The following is a 21,011-nucleotide window of genomic DNA, read 5'->3' as shown; positions in this document are numbered from 1 at the left end:
AGTACTTTAGTATATCTAACTCTTCAGGACTAAAAGGAGCTGAGATACAAGCATTCAGATATATCAATGCATAGATCTAAACATGCACATTCAACTTTTGATTAACAATTCTGTTGTGTTGGGTAATGAACATGAGGAGGATGCAAATATTTCAAACATTATGAAAAATATTAAGCAGAACAAACGCCTGTTTGGTGCAGATCATGAAATGTACCAAGCTCTATAGCTTTTATTTTCCAGTGTGCATTAATCCTGACTTCCAAATTCTTATACCGGGTACTTGACAGGTGATACCTTAAGAAATATTTGCATCCAGGTGAAAGTTGACACGTACCGCAAAATGTGCCATCCCATTGTTTAAGTTTAATAAAGTGATTACAACGCCTTAATACTAGATCTCATGGATTCAACGATACCCTTATATCCAGTATTATATGTGATTTTACGGATAATACCCAATTTCGTGGAAAATCCTTCCCGTTTCAGAGGTGGATCCAGCCATTTTTGAAAGGGGAGTTCCAGGGTTGTACTGTATACTCTGTATTCTTTCATATAAAAGGGAATAGTGAGTGGAAGAAACTTAATGTGTGAGAATCTATCTATTTAATACATAAGTTAGACGTACAAATACATGTATTTTAATTTATTCTCGGAAAATGTTTTTTCTCTCTCTTTCTCTCTCTCTCTCTCCACTTGACAAAAAATAAAGGGGGCTTCCAACCCCGGAACCTACCCTCTTTTGGATCCACCAATGAACCGCTTACAAGCATTCACCCATCTTTGACACTTTTTCAACATCTCTCCAAGGTTTGGGAAACCTAACAAATTTAACTCCTTGCATATATTTTTTGTGGGCATACTTTGAGTCACTATTGCAGATTCCATGACAACAGTGTTTTAATACATCCTTTTTTTGCACAGATTAGCCATAATATTACTTAATTAATTTACACCACAAAGTAAGATTCAAGCCACTGTTTTGGTCAAGTAAACATAGAAACATGTGGGTCAGTTTGTCCCATCTAAATAGTTTGCAAAATCTTCTGAAATATGTGATAAGGAATTCTAAAAATAGATGCAGCAGAGATTCTGTACCTGTGCTATAAACAGATAAGACGCAGCTCTCTGCTGAGTCAGTGAGTGAACATTTAAAATATGTCAGTTTCAATTAAACAATGATGCAGATTTCTTTTACCTAGGTAATGTAGGGTATTAATGTGATAGGACCTTCGCAAACTAATTTAAAAGCCCTCAGGCGAGGTCAGATAATTATAGGTTCATGAGGAAAAAAAAAGAATTATGTATTGTTTTTGGAAAATATTGTGACCGAATTAGATTAATTGCATCAAAATCAGATGCAGAGAACTGCACTCGGTGATCTGTTTTGGTTTCCCCGACAATTTAAATTCTGTGTCAGCGAGAGTTTTTATCAGCCAATGAGCGTGTCAGCAGCAGACTCTGTACATCACTGATCACCTGTCTGTATACAGCGCATATCTGATATCAGACAGGCAAGCCAGTTTATCAAAATTTAGCCTGGTTCCCTGTCCCTGTTTTGCTTCGTGTACTCCTGCCTTGGAAAGTATGAGCCTGGGGACCAGGCTAATCAAAGTTAACGTGATTTGCCGCTGGATGGCGATCGCAAATTCCCTTCCGCCTCAGATGAGCGGTACCAATAGAGCGGAGGCTAAGCCTCCGTCTAAAAAGGAAATAGATAATGGCCTTTATCTTAATGCAATTGTTCCTTGGAACATTTCTTGTGATTTTTTATCCATAATTTACATAATACCTTTGATAAGAAATTTGACTGAAGATAAAGTTGTAAGATTCAAAAGCTGGCATGATTGAAACCTAAGAGAAGGATGTTTTAACAATCACTTGAATCAAGTCAGCTAAATTGTATTCTTTCTTAATCAAAGGGAATTTAATGAAAGGAATTCACCTTACAAACACAAATTGATACCTAAGACATAAAATCTAAGACATAATCACAGATACACTGAAGATTTAATGAGTTTCAGCTGATTATGTTATAAGTTGCACTAATTTTGTGTTATGTTTATGCATCATTATTGAATTTTTTTTGAAGCCATTGATGAGGCAGTCACATTAAAACCAGTAAAAGAACAAACAGAGCACATTACAATAGATGACACATATGATGCGTATATTGCATATCTCAGAGGTGATGAGAAATATCTCAAGAAGTTCGGCAATGAACACAGCAAGTTTTTAGCTGCTATGAAGGCTATGAACATGCGTCACCATGGAAGAATTACCAAGGTGATTTATTTTCACTTAATTTTCATTAGCTTTACTTTTTTTCGGCATGTGCTGTCTTGAAGAGTATAGCATAAATGAATATCTTGTAAACATTTATTGATTTGAGAACATAAAAGCTTAAAGCTCTTATTATTCAAAAACCTATTAACATAGGCAGGTCATGGAAGGTTACCTTGGCAGATTAATTTTCCAGACATGTTACCATGCCATTAATAGATTTGACTGAGAAAGGCCTGTGAAGTAAAATTATTCCAAGGTTCTCTTAACAGTAATTAGTTATTGATTTGAATTCTAGATGATGAAAGAATGGCAGACAGCCAGGAAACATGTCAACAACATGAAGAAGACAAATCCCAAGGCTGCTGACAAACTGAACAAGAACATCCTACAGGTCTCTAGAGGGTTATCTTTGTATTCTTCACTCCTTGTGTGTTATGTAGCAAAGGGGAAAATGAGACATTGAAGTGTAGTCAATATTTAGCAGAAATAAAATACATTGTAGTTATGTTTATACATATGTCTTTCTAAAGTGTTTGTTTTATATTAGATTTGTTCATACCATTGTATGGGTATCTTTTACAACACATTAAATTCCATGAGTTTAGCAGATGTTTAAACAAAGCTGAAACAGTATGTTAAAATGAATCAGAAGTATCTCTCAAAAACAAATATGAAAACTGTGCCGAGATAATTCTGGAGAAGCAAACATAAATTCTTGTGATTTCATTCATAGGATAACATTTGTTATATACAATGTTGTTATATTTTTGTTGTTGTCTTTGTTGTCAGCGATTCCAGAAGTTGTACAACAGTTACCAGCAGTCAGACGCTGCAGAGAAGAAGCAGTTAGTGGCTCTCCATCTCCAACACAGACAGGGAGAACTCAACAGTAAAAAGAGGAAGGAGTTAGAGGCCTACATGGGGGAACTCCAGAAAAGCCATGTCAAGGTAGGGTGATTGAAGACAGATGATGATTTAGATATAAATTCCAATACATGACCTTACACCCCAACCAATATCATAATTCTATTTTCAAATATCCATTATTGCTTTAAAAATGTGTTTTGCATTCACTGCAAATACTCTGAACAGCAAATCATCCCTATCCTTATGGCGAATATACTTTCTGTGATTTGTTTTTACAATCGGAAACACAATTTGAATCAAGTTGACCTATTAGTCTTATGAATAGGGACAGAATAGTAATAAGCTAATTCAGAGAACCTGTGTCTCCTGCTTAAGTAAAAGTGAAAGTTTTACACACATACAGAATGTACGAATTTTACGACCTTGACAAATGAAATATAAATGAAGTAACAATCTTGACCTATGACCTCAAAATCAATAGGAGTATTCTTAGACCTTAGGGATTTGTGTAAAATTTTACTGCAAAAGCTCAAAGGCTTCTCGGGATATCGCAGAAATGAAAGTGTTACAGACAGACAGAACTACAGACAGGCAGATAGACCAAAATTAATATCCCCCACTTTCAGCAGGGGACAAAAATGGGAGAGCCTTTGATTAAGATTCAACTTAAAAATTTCATAGATTTTATTGTATGATTGTCTTAATGGTTAACTTTCTATAATTCCTTAGTCTGGAGCTGTAATGAAGCATTTAGAACACTATATCCGTGTGGAAGAGAAGGACCGTCTACACTCACTGAATCATTTCACTCATGTTAAAAAGACAAACCCTGAGGAAGCCAAGCTTATCCAGTCACAGGTCATTGAACACATGAAGGTCATTGATGAGCGCATCAAGCAGAGTCTGGACATGCTTCATCACTTCCCCAGGGTGGAGAGCAAACTGAAGCCACAAATAGGTAAGAGAAAGAAGACTGTGTTCTGAGGAAAAGCTTGTAAAGAAGTCTACTAAGTAAAATCTTGGTTGATTTGTGTGATTTGGTTTTGATGCAAGAGGTTTTTGTTTTTTTGTCGTTTCTTTTTTTATGCCCCCCTTCGAAGAAGGGAGGGCATATTGCTTTGCTGCTGTCTGTCGGTCCGTCGGTCGGTCTGTCAGTCCACTTAGTTTCCGTTTATTTTCTTCGCAACCTTTGCACATACTGAAATGAAATTTGGTATACAGTTTTATCAAGTGAATATCTAGGTCAAGTTCTGTTCTGGATATGATCGCACCATTTTTGACAGAGTTATGCCCCTTGGACTTAGAAAAATTTCAATTATTTGCATTTTCCGCTCATTTTCTTTGCAACCATTGCACATACTGAAATCAAATTCGGTATACAGATATTTCACATTAATATCTAGGCCAAGTTCTGTTTTGAGTACGATCGCACCATTTTTGACAGAGTTATGCCCCTTGGACTTATAAAAATTTCAATTATTTGCAATTTTTGCTCATTTTCTTTGCAACCGTTGCACATACTGAAATTAAATTTGGTATACAGATATATCACATTAATATCTAGGCCAAGTTTTGTTTTGGGTACAGTCGCACCATTTTTGACAGAGTTATGCCCGTTGGAGTTTGAAAAAATTCCAATTATTTGCAGTTTCTGTTCATTTTCTTTGCACCCGTTGCACATACTGAGATGAAATTTAATATACAGATTTATCAGATGAATATCTAGGTCAAGTTCTGTTTTGGGTACAATCATGCCATTTTTGACAGAGTTATGCCCCTTGGACTTACAAAAAAATTCCAATTTGGGGGGAGGGGGGCATAAGTGTTTTACAAACATCTCTTGTTTTGATATGGCATTGATTGATTACTGTCATTAATATGAAAGGAAGTACATGAAGTGTTTACTTCATTAGCTCATACAAAAGACATGGCAGAGTTTTTAGTCTATGTTCTATATGAAGAACTTGTATTTTAGATAAATTCATGAAGCACTACAGTGGTTTAGCAGAGAGTGCCAAGAACATTGTGATGAGACCCATTACTGTGCAGGAGAAGAAAGAGACCAATAAAGGTGAGACTCATAAGGAACACGTACAGCATGAAATGTTCTGAGCAAAATAGGGGAAAACTAAAGTATATTATAATATTTAATTTCTCTGATTTAATAAATAATGATAATAAGTGATTATAATAGCCAATGTCAACCTTGAAACAATATTGTTGGGAAAGTCATGCTTGTATAGTCTCTTATTAATGTTAAATACATTGTTCAGTATTTTGTTTTTCTATGACAATGAAACATTGTATCATATAATTTTCCTATCCTGTATTAGTGACCTGGGGTGACAAGTTGACCTTGGATGATGAGAATGATGATGGTGACCTGGCTGATCACTTGGAGGAGGTCAAGAAGACCCCCATTGTGGAGGATGATGGACTTAGTCCCCGAATTGAGCTTGACCAGCACAAGGAAAACAAAGTCTTTATCTCTCATCGTGAAAATGACCAAGCCAGTTTCAGCAGGGTTAGTATATTGTTGTTTCCTGTGAACAACTAAGCAAGTGTTAATAAGTAAGTGAACATCTATGGGATGTGGAAATCTCTTAAATATCCAGGTTTGTTTGAGAAAGATGTCTTCTAAATAAACAAGCTGGCTTCTGTCACATATATAAATGGGTATCTTTTGTAAACAATGAAGTCAGCTTCAGTCTCTCAGGCAGGTATTTACCAAAAGCGAATTTTCCTAGCTTAATTTACTTTGAGTATTTAAATGCGAGTCCCTCCTCTTATTACTCTCAATTTTTAGCCAATACATTGTAACCAGTATTTTTTTTTTTTTTTTTTAGGGAAGTTACTCTTCAAAAGTCGCAACCTCCACAAGTAGTGTTTTCGGAATTGCCATTGGAAGTGTAGCGGTATTTGTCATTATTATTGTTGCCATTGTCATGTTGCGGAAGCGCTCCCATAGACTTGCAGTCACTCATGGATTTGCTGAAATGGATCCTGCAGCCTCCCCAGAAGAACGTCATGTGGCTAAAATGCAGATGAATGGTTACGAAAATCCTACCTACAAATACTTTGAACTGAATACCAATGTCAAGAAATAAAAACCTCAAAAACTGTTCCAAAAACTTACAAATTTATAAACAAATTCATTCCACTGAGTGTAACTCTTATTTGCAGGGTGAAGCCTTAACTGTTGTGAACAAAAACTGTGATTTTATTGATAAGCTTGTGATTGTAGGAAATTTGGATAACATACTCATAAAATAAATAACAGATTGTAATCTACAAAGTAAAGAGACAGCTAGTGACTGTGCAGAAATATTTATTATACAGTGTATATAACACCACTTTAGCATTATATGTGTCCCTAATCATTGATAATGTAGAATGTCATTGTAAATGGAACTTTTTGTAACATTTGAATGATTCTGTACTCTAGCCACTGTACCACTACTTATAAACCATGTAAGTATCTGTAACTTTACCATGTATTCATTTGTGTTGTCCTGACACGGAAGTCATTCCATACCAAGATGTGGAGATTCTCACAAAAATCCCCTAAAGCAATAATTGACAACAACAATTGTGGGGAAGGAAGAATTAGGCTAGTGATCATCAATTAGAATTGTAGGGTTGGGATTAAGAATGCACACTGATTCATAACCTTGTTTGTATTGGAACTGTGTATAGACTGCTTTTTAGCTGATGGTGTTTTATTGTTTTATATTTTTAAAAATGTCTTCATAAAATGATGTGAATTTCATAATACATGTCTAACATTTTTATGTGCAGTTGTTGTGAAATGCTTTTTTTGTTATATTTACAATTTTTAATTTTTTTTTTTTTGACACTTTGATAACAGGCATTGATTATTTTTTAGAAAAAGATTCTTTTTTATTTATCATTGCATAATTAAGGAATCCAAAATTAATCAAATGAATTTTTTTTTTTTACTTTCTTAATTATGTAAAGGGAAAAATAAAAATTTCCTTTAAAGAATTAGTATTCAAAACCAAAGACGTAGCTTCAAGTCACATACCTAGTATACAATGTATTCGCCATATAAAAACGAGCTTGCTTTGGCATTCACTAGTTAAACAAATTTCTATAAAAACTATCACTGATGTTATAGTCTCTTTCTTTTAGTATAAACTGCTGCTCTGATCACTCTACAATAGTGTGATCTCATCGAGGTAGTTTGTAGAGAAAATTCAGATTGTTTTCTTTTCTAGAAATTATCTCTGTACTGTGTGGAAGAGATTATAATCATCACTAGATTTTGTATGAGTGTACAAGCTTTCTTTATCAAATAAATTCATCTTTTCTGTCTTTTCCTTCCTGTATACCAGTCTGAACTTCTCTCCTCCTACAAAAAATCTGTTTTTGAAAACTTCCTGGCCAGTAGCTTGAGTTGTATTGTGACTTCATGTAATGTTTAATACTGTGACCTCTTATCATTTTATAAATAAAAATGTACACTCATTTCTTATTAAGTCTTTTTATTTTGTTATATATTGTTGACACGTGATCTAACAGCTAGCCTGACAGTTTTACAGACAAGTGCTTGTTTCAGATGAACTTTAATCTGCAAAGTTTCTAGGCACCGGTAATCAATCTTTGAAATCACTTCAATGCTTTCAGGACTATCTTCAACAATAGTACATACTGTATAATGTCCTTTAGGAAGGATCTGATGGCACAAAAAGATGTACTGGAAAAATCCCATTATCAGTTTGCATCTTCTGGATTGTTGAATGTATTCAAACTATAATGAAGAAGGTCTTAAGTAAAAGAATATATAATTTGGATTTAAAAACGAAATGATTTTCAGTCAATACATGTAACTATAATGAAAGTTTTCAAGAAGTTGAACCTTTGGAGCTGGCGGTAGTGGTCTGGTTCCTCCTTATTGGTCAAGTTTTCAAATCCTGTGAAGAAAAGGAGAGAAAAAAATTAAATGATTTCTCTATACAAGAACTGTAATGGTTAAGGGGCATTTTTTATAAACGCACAGAAGACCTCTAATAATGGAATGACCTGACTACCCTTGGCATAGACTAGTCCAAGGGTATATAAAGCAAGGCTTTGGGAAAGTCAAGTATCCAGAAATTGGCTGAAGAAGCCGACTGCTAAATCAGAAAAAGAGAGAAAAGAATAGTAAAATAAATTTAGTTAGGGTAAGATTAGAATAAAAGCATCAGTGGTAGGTATTTATGTTGAGTTCTGGGTGTAGTAAATTTGAAGAAGATTGAGACACCCAGTTCTTTCCTATCAAAAGGAACATAGAGGAGAAACACGGTGCAAATAGTCCCCGTCTCCACATCAGAAAAAATATTACAGTGTGATTTTCCCTCAGATAGAGGGGTCCTACTTTAAATTCCAATTATTAACTCAGAGTGAGAGAAAAACTCTTGTAAGAACACAATCGTACACATTACAAAGAACAACATATAAGCAAAAGTTGCATTTATAGTGATGAATATATTCTTGTAGTTGAAATCTTATTTCAGGAATCATTGTCTATAGTTAGTATAGTATGCCAGGGCATCAACGATAGAGGGGAACATGGAATAATTTGCATAATCAATTATCCGACGTTTCCCACTATTGTTAATGTTTGTGGCATACTATACTAACTAGATAGTGATACCTTATATTTCTATTTCATTGTGAAATAAAACTGTAGATATAGATTTTTAATAAAATGTAGACTAATTGATTTAAAGACCTCTCATTTCAATTTCAAAAGTTCTCGCCCACTGACGTCAACACACATGGACAGCCGTACGAGATTTATGCATATATATTTACATTCGCTGTGTTTTTCTACTAAGCCAACTGTGAAATTGATTTGACATTTTCGTATTTCTACACGGAGAAACGTGCGTTCGTGACGTTGTGAACGTTATAAAATTGCAGCGATATAGGACAGCGAGAAATTCAAATATTGAGATATTTTAATTGCTTCCAAAATGTTAGTAAATATAAGGAATGTTTTTAAGTTTATTTTTAAAAAGACCTTCATTTAGGCATATTTTTCAATAGTACTAGCGCGCTTCATGAAATATGCCTACACACATCTGTGACACCACCAATTGACAAATTTATGCATATTTGGCCTCCTTAGCATACAGACAAACGCGTACGAGATTTACATGCGCAATAGGCCTCCTTAGCTCCTGACCTTTCGATTTGCCTAATTTACATTCCTGTAGAATTATCAATAAATCAACTCTACTAACTTTCAACGAGTTATCAAAGAGAAAATAAAAAGAAATGGAAATAAATATACAATGTATATATATAACGACTTGTCTTATATTTCTTGTGTAAGTTGTTTTAGTGATTGCATTTTATTACACAGTTTTGCGCATTTGCATTTGTTTGTAATGCATTGACTTATGCCATTGAATTTACTATTTCTCTTTGTGATACAGGTGATAAATTTGATGACTTCATTGCGGCAGAGTAACAGTGGCTATGTAAGACACGTCCACAAAGGTGAGAAAAGTTCAGATAGTCAAAAGCTTACACAGATAGTCAAAAGCTTATACGAGTTACAAGTATATATATTACATTTCAAGTACTTTTGTATATATAGACCATTGCTTCAAAAAAAATTAATTACAAAAAAAACTTTACATGACCTGGATACATAGTTTCTGAAACATAATCCTCCATAGTGTTCATGTTCTTCTTCACTCTATAACTATGGTCCCGTTGGACACGTTATTACAGGTGAGATAAATATAGTTTAAAATAATGAGGACCTTAGATCACTTATTTTTAAAGGTCCTAAATAACGGGAACCCCGATCCTTCCACTGGCGTCAGAATTTCATAAATATTATGGATTCCGTTGAAGATTACGCCAGACGATGTGCCAGATATGAAAAAGAAGACGTTGAAACTTTCTCTGAATGGAATTGAAAATATATCCGATCCATAATAAAATCACATATCAAAAGATCAAGGGGCAATATGAAAATCATCTATCCTTCTGCATTCAATAATCCAGAAGAAAAAAAAAAGAACTAGATAGATTACATGATCAGTATTACTGCTCTGTTGCAACCACTATTGAAATAACGACCACTATTGAAATAATTATATCAATAGTGGTTGAGAGTGCATTTCAATAGCAAACATAGTTAGTAACCACTATTGAAATAATTATATCAATAGTTCTTGCATTTCAATAACAAACATATAGTAACCACTATTGAAATATGACATTGAAATAATTATTTCATTAGTGTGAGATGCATTTAATAACAAACATAGATAGTTACCACTATTGAAATCACTTATTTAATTAAAGGTGGGTAAATTTCAAACAAACATAGGGCAACCACTATTGAAATAATGTTCACTTTTGAAATAAAGATTTCAATATGGATAAAATTATTGATTTCAATAGTGCTTTGAACAATGAATCCAATTAAGAAATAAACAACGTTATTCAGTGAACATGGCGTTATGAATAGCAATTGCTCTGCTGGCATATTCCATGATGCGCGCTATCACATTTTCAAGATATTCTACATAGCAGGCATGTAGTCGAAGCATCGCTCTTCAAAGAAAAGGTGACGAAATAAAATTGAAAAGGCAAATTAAAAAATGACAAGCAAATAAAAAATTAAAATGATTTTTAAAAATAGTTTAGGGAAAACAAAATACAATTACAAAAAGAACATATTTCGTGAGCGGGGGGGGGGGGTCCTCTGTTCTCACTCGTTTTCCATAAAACCGTAAAAAGAAAATCTAGTACAATACCATACTCCAACAATAGTGCAGAGGGAAAGGAGGACCTGCAAACCTGTCTATGAATGTGAACTTCGATACCTAATAAGCAGCAAATGCCCTGTTATTCGGGGGGGGGGGGATGGGGGATACTATGGAATTGCAAACTGGATATAAAAACGATAAAGATATATATGGCTTCTCAATAATATGCATTAGTGTGGGGAATTTCTTTTTTATTTTTAAACAATATTCCTGATTGACGTGCACAGTAATGTATGATATGAGAATAAAGTACGGGGAACCATGTTTTCGGAATGTCAGTAATTTTCATTTCGTAGTCAAACTTGAATGAACAGGATCATCTTAAGTAATTAACATACCGGTAAATAATTTTTTACACTCAAACAAGAAATAACATGACTTTATTTTAGAATTAATATTTTTTAATGTAATTTGCTGGAAAAATTCTTGGGTCTACTTCTATAAAACAACCATGAAACTTCGTAGTCACAAACTTAAAAGTGGGGGGGGGCTCAAGTCCAGAAATTCTTTGATAAGCAAAAAAAAAAAAAAAAAAAAAAAAAAAAAAAAAAGTTCAAACACGAAAATCCTATTTCGTGGGGGGGGGGGGGGGGGTTAACTTTTTTCAAAGGCAAGTTACTTTCAATTTCAATTTTTAGCTGTGATTTTGTTCTTCATGAAAAAAGTGGGGGGCACAGACATACTCTTGCCCCCGCAGATCTGAAAGTGGGGGGGGGGGGCTAGTGCCCCCGCTGTCCCCCCTGTGACTACGCCTATGAACTTTGTGATGTCATTTTCTCAAAAGAATTAGTCTGGTCTATTTTCTCTTCAGCTATATCTAATCCCTCCTTGCTTGATCAAATATTATATACCAGTAATTGTATATATGTAATTGTACTTCAGTCTTGAACCATGTTTTAATGTGAATAAACTGAACTGGCTCTAGCTTATGATTAACGTCCTTAGTTACATGTAATTATTTGTTAATGTGCCTATTTCGTGCGGAGGGGCGGTTTGGGCCGGGTTTGCTTCCAATAGAGAACTATTCGGATATATGAACATTAGAGAATCATCAGACTGCAACAAAAAAGCATGTAGGCATTTAAATGAGTATTTTCATACTAAATTAACAGTACTAATTTAAACTTATTCCGAGAAAAAGGGGGGTACGTAATTCGTGTCTCTCTATAATGCATCCATTATATATTAAACAAAAATTTCAATAAAACTATTTCCGGTCAAATATGGATGTAGTTCATTTGAATATATATTGATATTTTCTTTTTGCAACATCATAAGGAACCTGTATCAGCCCATTTAATTGCAGGGATGTTAACTTTTAAAATTGACAATTTCTTCCATATTCAGCGAAGACTAATCTTTTATGTGAAGAATATTGTGGAACTTAGATGCCTTAATTATTTGACATAATTCGCAGAGACATTCCAACATCTTCGTCTCGCATTTTGTTTTCAATATCGTCATTTTGCGGGGTCAAAACTTGGCCAATATATGGTATATGCATCTAGATTGTAATTTTTAATTGTGTGTCTCGGTCAAATCTTAAAATTTAATACTGAACATATTGTATCAGATCATACATTTATCCAGAGACGAACTTCAGACTTGCTAGTTTAACTTTAATTCTCTAAAAATTTTAACATTTCACACTGATTTCGTTATCCGCGACATTTGCTTTTAAACCGGAAGTTTTGTGATACTTGCTATAAGGAACAGATAACTCGTGCTAAGAACGATAACTCGAGGTTACGGGAGTGCTATGAACGCAGTTGATGACTACATGTTCATAGTGGAAGAGAGCAGTGGACATGCAAATATTATATATTGAAACTTTTCTTTCTATACTGGTAGCATTTCAATAGTGGTTGAAACCTATGGTTACTATAGTGAAAATGCACTCTCACCAACTACATGTATTAAATAATTATTTCAGTAGTGCTCGTATTTCAACAGTGGTTGAAACCTATGGTTATTATATAGAAATGCACTCTCACCCACTACTGAATAATTATTTCACTAGTGCTCGTATTTCAATAATGGTTGGAACCTTTGATTATTATATAGAATAATTATTTCAATAGTGGTCGTATTTCAATAGTGGTTAATGACTATGTTTGCTACTGAAATGCACCCTTAACCACTATTGATATAATTATTTCAATAGTGGTCGTATTTCAATAGTGGTTACTGACTATGTTTGCTATTGAAATGCACCCTTAACCACTATTGATATAATTATTTCAATAGTGGTCGTTATTTCAATAGTGGTTGCAACACTGCTCCCTGCTGACAACATTGTCTTTGTTTGTTATATTGATCATTATATAAATTGTATTTTAGAAGAACTTGGATTTAATTCTACAATTGGTAATCCAACTTATGCCCATAGTTCCCATTCTATGGAGGAAATTCTTCAAAATCATATGTTAGTTTTGAATATTTTTCATATCCAAAGGAACCAAAATGATTTTGAACTGCCATATATTTATATTGGGTTCCGAAACTTCATAAGGATCCTTATAAACAAAGATGTATAGCGATTCCAGTAAATGTTCAACCAAGCCTCTTTGTTTACTCCTCACTAAGTATTAACAGAGTAACAATAGTGAAGGAGAAACTTCAAGAGTACTGTGCAACAAAATATTCAAGAAGTGGTGTAAATCAGATGTGGATACTTTAAAATTCCAAGGTACTTTTGGACAATTTGAAATCACAAGATTTTACCAAATTCAACAGCTTAAAAACTTACGATTTTTCAACATCACACACAATCATTCCCCATGATAACATAAAGTCCAGTCTTTTCGATATCATTGACAGGTGCTTTTTCAATACAAATGGAACTTGTAAGTTTACCTACCTTGTCATTTGCAAAATCATTTTGTTAAGTAAACTTACGAGTTCCATTTGTATTGAAAAAGCAACTGTCAATTACATCGAAAAGCCTGGACTTTAAAAAGCATTCTGATTGCACACACAAGTACTCTGAAGTTGACATAAAAAAGATGCTTGAGTTTCTGATTGACAATATCTATGTAGTTTTTGGAGACCAGGTCTTCCTACAATCTATTGGAATTCCCATGTAATTTATGCATAATCTTATGTGCGAAAAGAAGAAAACACTTGCCGTGGCTTTCAACTCCTCATTTACATATATCGATGACGTATTGTCAATTAACAATGGTAATTTCCATTTCTATGTCGATACGATATATCCTGGTGAGCTTGAGATAAAAGATACCACAGAGTCTGCTGGGATGTATTACTTGAAAAAGACGGTTATGGTAATCTAACAACCAAGTTCTATGATAAACGTGATGACTTTAACTTTTCTATCGTCAGCTTCCCTTACTTATGCAGCAATATACCTTCATCACCTGCATACGGAGTTTATAAGACACGGGCACTTGTTTCGGAAATAATTTTTTAACCCATAGTATAATAATAACACTACTATGGGTCAAAAATTACAAAAACAAGTGCCTGTGACGCATGAGCATGCTCTACGTATGAACAATTCCTAAAACAAGGTAAATTATTGACAAACAAGTTAACGAATCAAGAAAATCAGCAGTCTCATTTAAAGTCATCAGTTCGAAAGTTCTATGGTCGATAAAATGACCTTGTCAGTAAATACAATTTATCATCGATTCAAATGCTGACTTACGTTTTTCATGCTAATTGTTAGTCCATTATTTAAACACTGATTTGACGACGGATTTTTCGTTATTTCCCGATCATGACAAGGAGCACACGGCGGGTGTGACTGATCGGCAGGGGATGCTCACTCCCCCATGGCACCTGATCCGTGTTTGCTCTGCTCCTATTTTGTATTATTTTATGGACTTTGGTATTGAATACTGTTCGTTATCTCCATATCCTTTACTAATAAAATTCAAATTGTCAGAATGACAGCTTATGATTGGACAGGAAGAGGTCTACATATACACGGCATGAATGATGTTTCATCCACCAGTACAACTTTTATTTGATTAATATTTATGACTACAAGAATGTGACATGAAATTGAATATCTTAGGTATAAGAAAACTGACTTGAAAACAATTAGAGTTATATAGAAGAGACAACAAAAGTATGCAAAAACATTACTAGAGAATACAGTAAAATCAACAACTTGATAAAAAAATATTACTAGTAATAATAAAGAATGAAAGATGAGCATATATATCAGTTTGGATGGAATATAGTCAACCTAGATTTTGTGGAACATCGTTCGCTTTTGGACAAAGCTTTGCTAGTATTATGAAGATTAAACAAAGAAACAGTTAGTCTGTTAACAGTTCTAGATGAAACATGTGGAGATAACGAACAGTATTCAAGATCAAAAGTCCAGTAAACAATAAAAAAGGAGCAGAGCAAACATGGACCTCCAAAACATTGGAGGAGGGATCAGGTGCCATTGAAACTTAGATTTGAAGCTAGGCATGCGGTAGTTTTGTACTGGTAGCAAAGTTTCATAGAGGAAGCAAAAAGGAAAAACAAAACTATTACTTTGCAACAAAACATTTAACCTGGAAAAAACAACTTTGTCTGAAAATCCAAGAAAAAGGAAAGAAGTAACTTTTTAATATAATCTGCCTAAAAGAAACAGAGAAAAACGAAATTCATTTTATTAGATAATTTATTGATCTTGAGCAAAAAGAGAACTACACACAAGATACGTACAGAAACGTATTATTAAGAATACCGATGAAGTCATAAATATCATATTCTAAATTCACCAAAATAATAATTCGCTAAATTGAAATACTTTCAGCTATACAACTGTTCGTGCAAGCGTGAATAAAAAAGTTTTCAAACAACATGAACAGACGGAAAAGGATAACCAAAATTATATTCGCCAAAACTGAATGGTATACCTCGTAGTTTCAAATCCGATGAATACAGAAACCGTCAAAAATCATGCTAAACGGATATATACTTGTATGTATATATTAAAAAGTATCGGATTATCTTTTATGGTAACAAGATACTGGGACAAGATCAAGAGGATTGACATAGTGAAACGATGATTTCAGAGAGCTAAATATAATTACCATTAGTTGTTTTACCAAGACCCAAAACTTCCAAACTTTCCATGCTTCCTTTCTTCTCAGCTTCAACTAATTCCATCCTGTATGATTACACCAAATCGAGTTTTTAATTTAATTTAATGTAACAACAACAAAATGTTCTTCAATTTAATGTGTTGATGTGATAAAGCTACTTACATTTTTTCTTGTAGGGCTTTTTCTGAAATTAAAATTAAGATAAATGCCTATTTCCTTCGAATACGGCTAAAACAGACCTTACTATTAGTGAATACATACGCTTAAATCTGGTTCTGCACATGAAGATGATCCCCACTACTATTGCCAGAAGTATGAGCCCTCCTATACCACCTATTACAATCTCCAATAGTATGGACTGCCACACTGGAACTACATACAAAGTATGTGTGAATTTGTGTTCTCTGCCTTTATTTATATCCAAAAAGATGTCTACCTTATTGAAACTATATACATGTAGAACTTATATGAAATTTGGTATTCTTTGTCTTTAAATTGGATTTAACCCATCGAGATCTGCTTAAATTTGAAATGTGAGGATTTAAGCATGATAAAGTAAGTTATAAAAGTGGCACTAGGTATTTACATCATATGCATTAGTTGATCTATTAAAAAGGTCTTTGCAAGAAATACGAGTGAATATTTACCGAAAGAAAGTACCTTTCTCGGCCCTAAAGACTTTTATGGAGAACATGTAGGAAGTGTATCCATGAGAGTTGTTAATGTACAGAATATATTCTCCTGTCCAATTAGACGTTATGTTGTCGAGACGTATGTTTGCTGTGTACACAGGAGTTTCTCTAGAGATGCCTATATCCTTAGAAAACGACTTATCTGTCCTGTTGAAATCAACGCCAGTTTGAAGTAGGCTTCCGTCGTTAGTCTTCACGATGGTAAGATTTAGACTGGGAGGAGGAGAACTAGCTACTGTAATACTGAACAGAATTGGTTGTCTTTTGGCGACATGGAATGATTTCCTTTTATCAGGTAAAATTAAAATTGGCGCACCTGCAGTTTGAATTTAAAAAAAAATCGTTGTTCTTGTTGACATATTAGTTGTAAAGCACTGGGCAAAACATTATGGAAATATAATATATATGTATACCATATAATCATATACTAGTAATGCAATTATACTTTACTGTTTACATACAACAACGTTCTATATAAATAAAATTAAAAATAAAACATATATCAGTCGCATCAATCAATATTTTTTAGATTAATTTTTAGATTGAATCACAAATACAGACTTGTGTGTTGATCTCACCTTGGACGTCTACATAAACTGTCCTTGTCAGATTCTTCCTTCCGTTCTGGGTCGTATTAGTACCACACGACTGATAGTGGATGGTACAAACATAACTTCCTGTGTCCGCATAGGAGACGCTTTTAAGGAGGAGAGTAGTTGTGTTGCTGAGAGTTTTTTCAGAACCACGTATCTGCCAGCTTGTGTGGACGTCCTTCATGGCTCCTCTTGCTGTGCAGTTTAGTTCAGTACTGCCCGATATGTTCACGACAGTAACGTTAGGCCATTCGTCCAATTCTATCAAGTACGAGTCTCTTTTGGAATTTGAACAATAAAAGTTGTATCTATTTCTATGGTGAGGCAAATCATATGATTTGTAAATATGCATGCAACAGATTCAAATGCTGATTTGAATTCGAAATTTAAAAAAAAACATTAAACCTGGCACTGTAGATATATTTCTTATTGCCATGTCATCGGGCATAATTTGGTCTCCATTACAATCGCCACTCTCTGCCTTAAAGGTACTGTCAGAATCCAGAGAAAAATTGACTCGAGTGTTGTTCAAGGAGACTGTTAATGCTAGGGACTCGTTGTTCTCTTTGTAGATGGTTGTAGAACACGTGACAACAGAGGACGACCAGGTCACGTGCAATACACAGCTCTCAATGTAGGCTTCACATAGTTAAAAGTTAGAAATTCAAATACATTTAGTCAAAATATTGCACAGCTTTATTTTGAGTTAGTAAAAATAGAACAGATTTAAGGAAAGGATAAGAGAAAGTATTCTTCGATTTTATCAGTAGGTTACAAGCGAAAATGAATTCAATGTGTATAACATGAATGTCTGATATAGTCATTTACATTGCTGAAAACTAACTGTTATTGTTGATGAATATTAACATCTATATTATACTGAGTATTCCGGAGACGGAGACAGCTCTTGAAAATTTAACTATAGTTTCAGTACAAACTTAGTTTAACACCATAAAAATATTTTCATTATAATCGAAATATTTGTAAATGTATTGTCATGATTTTGTTGTAAGCGGATGCGCAGAATGTACATTTGGCACTCATTACATCTACAATTTGCAAAAACCTAGATCCACCGTCGAAAAATCTCAATAAAAGACAACAAAGTGAAAAGACAAATATTGAGAATGTGGGGTTTACCTGTGAATGGTGCACTGAACGCTGAAATCCGTGTGATACAAAGTATATACATCAGCAGAAAAAAATACATTTTTAATTTTGGTATTTTCAAATTAATTGCACGTACATAAAAGGAAGGATATACATCTGTTTGTCATGACCGGGAAATAAATCACACTGCGAGGTACTAGTTCCTTTTGCAAGATAGTGTAAATAAAACTATATGGCTAAGTATAACATACCATTATTATTATAATATGTACATACGTAATTTTTGAAGGAATCAAACAGGGACGTTGGATTGTTTTAAAAGCTAGCAGGCTTAATACTACTAAGTATATTTGAAATGATAATTATTTCAATCTGAGTAGATGCACCTAAATATATCAAATATATAGATAACAAAAATTAAGCTTAGGTAGCAGAACAAACTAGGACCTCTCAAAACATCAGAGATGAGCGATCAGATGTCACGAAAAAGTAAGCATCCCCCTGTCAACTGTAACACCGCGTGTGGTCCTTGTCATTATTGGATTAACAGGAAAATCCGTAGATAAGTCCGTGTGAGAGTAATGGCCTAACAATTTGTATGAAAAAATTCAGTTTAACATTCGATCTATAATATATTGCAATTGCTGATAAGACAATTGCATCATTCATAAGAATTGCAAAATGTTGTCTTTTAAGGAAACTGTTGATATCTTTGTTTATATGAGTTGTTGGGCATTAGCTTGCCTTGTTTAAGAAATTGTTCGTACATAGAGTATGTATATCATATCAACTGGGAGACAAAACGCCATAGGCAAGTGATTATGGTATGTATATAGATAAAGGTAGTAGACGATAGAGAGGTTGAAATCATTAGTTTACCACTATCATAAAGTTTTGTCGTTACGTAACCCTTACCGCCTTTTTCTAGTTAAATATCCAAATGTAAAACACTGAGATGCAACAAATTCTGCGTGGTTTCTTTTATTTCGAGTTCAAGGGGGAAATCGAATCAATGTAGAAAATGAATATTTTCAATAGATAAAACATTAAAACATTACAACAATAACCATTTGTCAAAATGTTGATTTGAAGCCATAACAATGTAGAAGTTTATGTAGAAAAGTTTGAGTGAATATTGTTTCATATGAACTACATGTACTAATATATGCCCTCTTATATCTGGGCGCAGTGTGTGCCCATCGTAATTCCGAAGGATTGCTGAAAGTCTTGATTCCAAAAAACTACAAAGATGTTGTAAAATAGGAATTTAAGCATGCTTTTAATATCAACTACAGACTATATATACATGTATGTACAATAAGAATTCTATCTATTATGAGTTTGTTTGTTTTATATATAAAATGGACTTTAATTTATCGCGGCGAATAGTTGTTTAGAGTGTTTAAAGTCTTACAAGTACAAAGTATGCCAAGAATGTAATTATTAAATAAATAAAATGTTACTCCTTTTGATTCGCAGTAGCCATATTTTTATGCAATAACGCAAGACCATCAGCTGGTCAGAACTCGAATAATAAAATGTTATAAAAGAAAAAGTAATAAACATATGTTCTTGAATTTTAAAACATAGGAATTCGTTAATCTCTCCGTCATATTTATAATTTTTTTTAATAAATCCCTTGCAAGGGTCATATTTTACAGTACTCTATAAAAACAAGGAAATTCGTTATTTTTTTGGCATTTTGAGACACCCCCTCAGGAAACAGGGCGGTAGAATTTTATGGTTCTTACATATAAAGTACAATATAGTATTACCCATCATATATTATAGTTTGAGCAAAAAGCCTATTGTAGTATTTGTATAAATTGCTTTAAAGTGCGAAAAATTGGCACTTTCCTATATAATCCTATAGTAAATGTACCTGTATTTTGAGAAGGTCCCTTAAAAATACCTGGGCGGTAGATTTTCCCCAAACTTTGCATGTGCACTTAAGTTAATGTAAATTATAAATGCCAAAAATATGAATTCAATGCTTATATTTACATTCTCTAATTTTCCTGCTTCATAATTACTGATTTCGTTAATGTTTTATGGAATTTAGCGCCCTTTAAAACTGACGTGGTTAATAGACGTAAGAGCCGTTTGTGACGTCAGATGACGTTGCAAAGTTAAATAATTACATACATGCCGTTGGGTTTAAAAATAATGCATTTCACACGTTAAAAGTCACAATCAGGCAAATTTAAATTATGAAAAAGTCACAAATGTAAATATAAGTAATAAGGTACCATTTTTTGAGTTTTATTGGGATGTAAAACGGGTTGGTCACGTGATCAAATCCCAAAGGGATTTATGGAAGATTTGATCATGTGCCAACCCGTTTCACATCCCAATAATACTAAAAAAATGATACCTTATTTCTTAAGTAAAACCGTCTTTTGTATGGCTCATAATTATTGAATAACTGTCTTGCGAATATTTGGTGAAGCAAAAATTTAGTTCTCTACAGTAGTTGTTCATTTTCATTAGCGTACTGACGTCTTTTTAAAATATCGTGAAAATGATGAATACAAATTACATAATGTAGTTTTTTTCTCTTTTTTATTTTTGAAAAAAAAACGTTTTTTTTTTATATTTGCAAAC

At 33.6% G+C, this 21,011-nt stretch overlaps 2 protein-coding genes across 4 annotated transcripts in view; one reads left to right on the top strand and one right to left on the bottom strand.

The window, feature by feature from the left end:
• Positions 1–7,638, top strand: part of LOC134234067 (amyloid-beta precursor-like protein) — a 31,590-nt gene extending 23,952 nt beyond the window's left edge. Inside the window, exons 5-11 of the mRNA XM_062716132.1 lie at positions 2,087–2,283; positions 2,579–2,674; positions 3,073–3,231; positions 3,880–4,108; positions 5,126–5,221; positions 5,484–5,674; positions 5,997–7,638. Coding sequence (XP_062572116.1) covers positions 2,087–2,283; positions 2,579–2,674; positions 3,073–3,231; positions 3,880–4,108; positions 5,126–5,221; positions 5,484–5,674; positions 5,997–6,257 — 1,229 coding nt within the window. The 3' untranslated portion in view covers positions 6,258–7,638. The remainder of the gene's footprint in view (positions 1–2,086; positions 2,284–2,578; positions 2,675–3,072; positions 3,232–3,879; positions 4,109–5,125; positions 5,222–5,483; positions 5,675–5,996) is intronic.
• LOC134234068 (uncharacterized) lies at positions 7,373–18,660 on the bottom strand. Of its 3 annotated transcripts, XM_062716133.1 has the most exons (9): positions 18,438–18,649; positions 17,703–17,936; positions 17,283–17,558; positions 16,673–17,020; positions 16,274–16,384; positions 16,175–16,196; positions 16,001–16,077; positions 8,030–8,084; positions 7,373–7,921 (listed from the first exon to the last, which is right to left on the bottom strand). In XM_062716133.1, exons 1-9 carry the CDS (start codon positions 18,505–18,507, stop codon positions 7,885–7,887), a joined length of 1,230 nt encoding a protein of 409 aa, XP_062572117.1. In that variant the 5' UTR covers positions 18,508–18,649; the 3' UTR covers positions 7,373–7,884. The 3 variants fall into 3 exon arrangements, with proteins under 3 accessions (XP_062572117.1, XP_062572118.1, XP_062572119.1); XM_062716134.1 differs by lacking the exon at positions 16,175–16,196 and having other exon boundaries at positions 16,252–16,384; positions 18,438–18,653; XM_062716135.1 differs by lacking the exons at positions 7,373–7,921; positions 8,030–8,084; positions 16,001–16,077; positions 16,175–16,196 and having other exon boundaries at positions 16,660–17,020; positions 18,438–18,660.
• Between the last annotated feature and the right edge of the window lie 2,351 nt (positions 18,661–21,011).

The sequence above is a fragment of the Saccostrea cucullata genome, unplaced genomic scaffold, assembly GCF_032062105.1.
Source record: "Saccostrea cucullata isolate Sc308-1 unplaced genomic scaffold, CSIRO_AGI_Scuc_v1 ctg221, whole genome shotgun sequence".
In the NCBI taxonomy this organism is placed as follows: Eukaryota; Metazoa; Mollusca; class Bivalvia; order Ostreida; family Ostreidae; genus Saccostrea; species Saccostrea cuccullata.
This window is presented reverse-complemented; position numbering and strand designations above follow the sequence as displayed.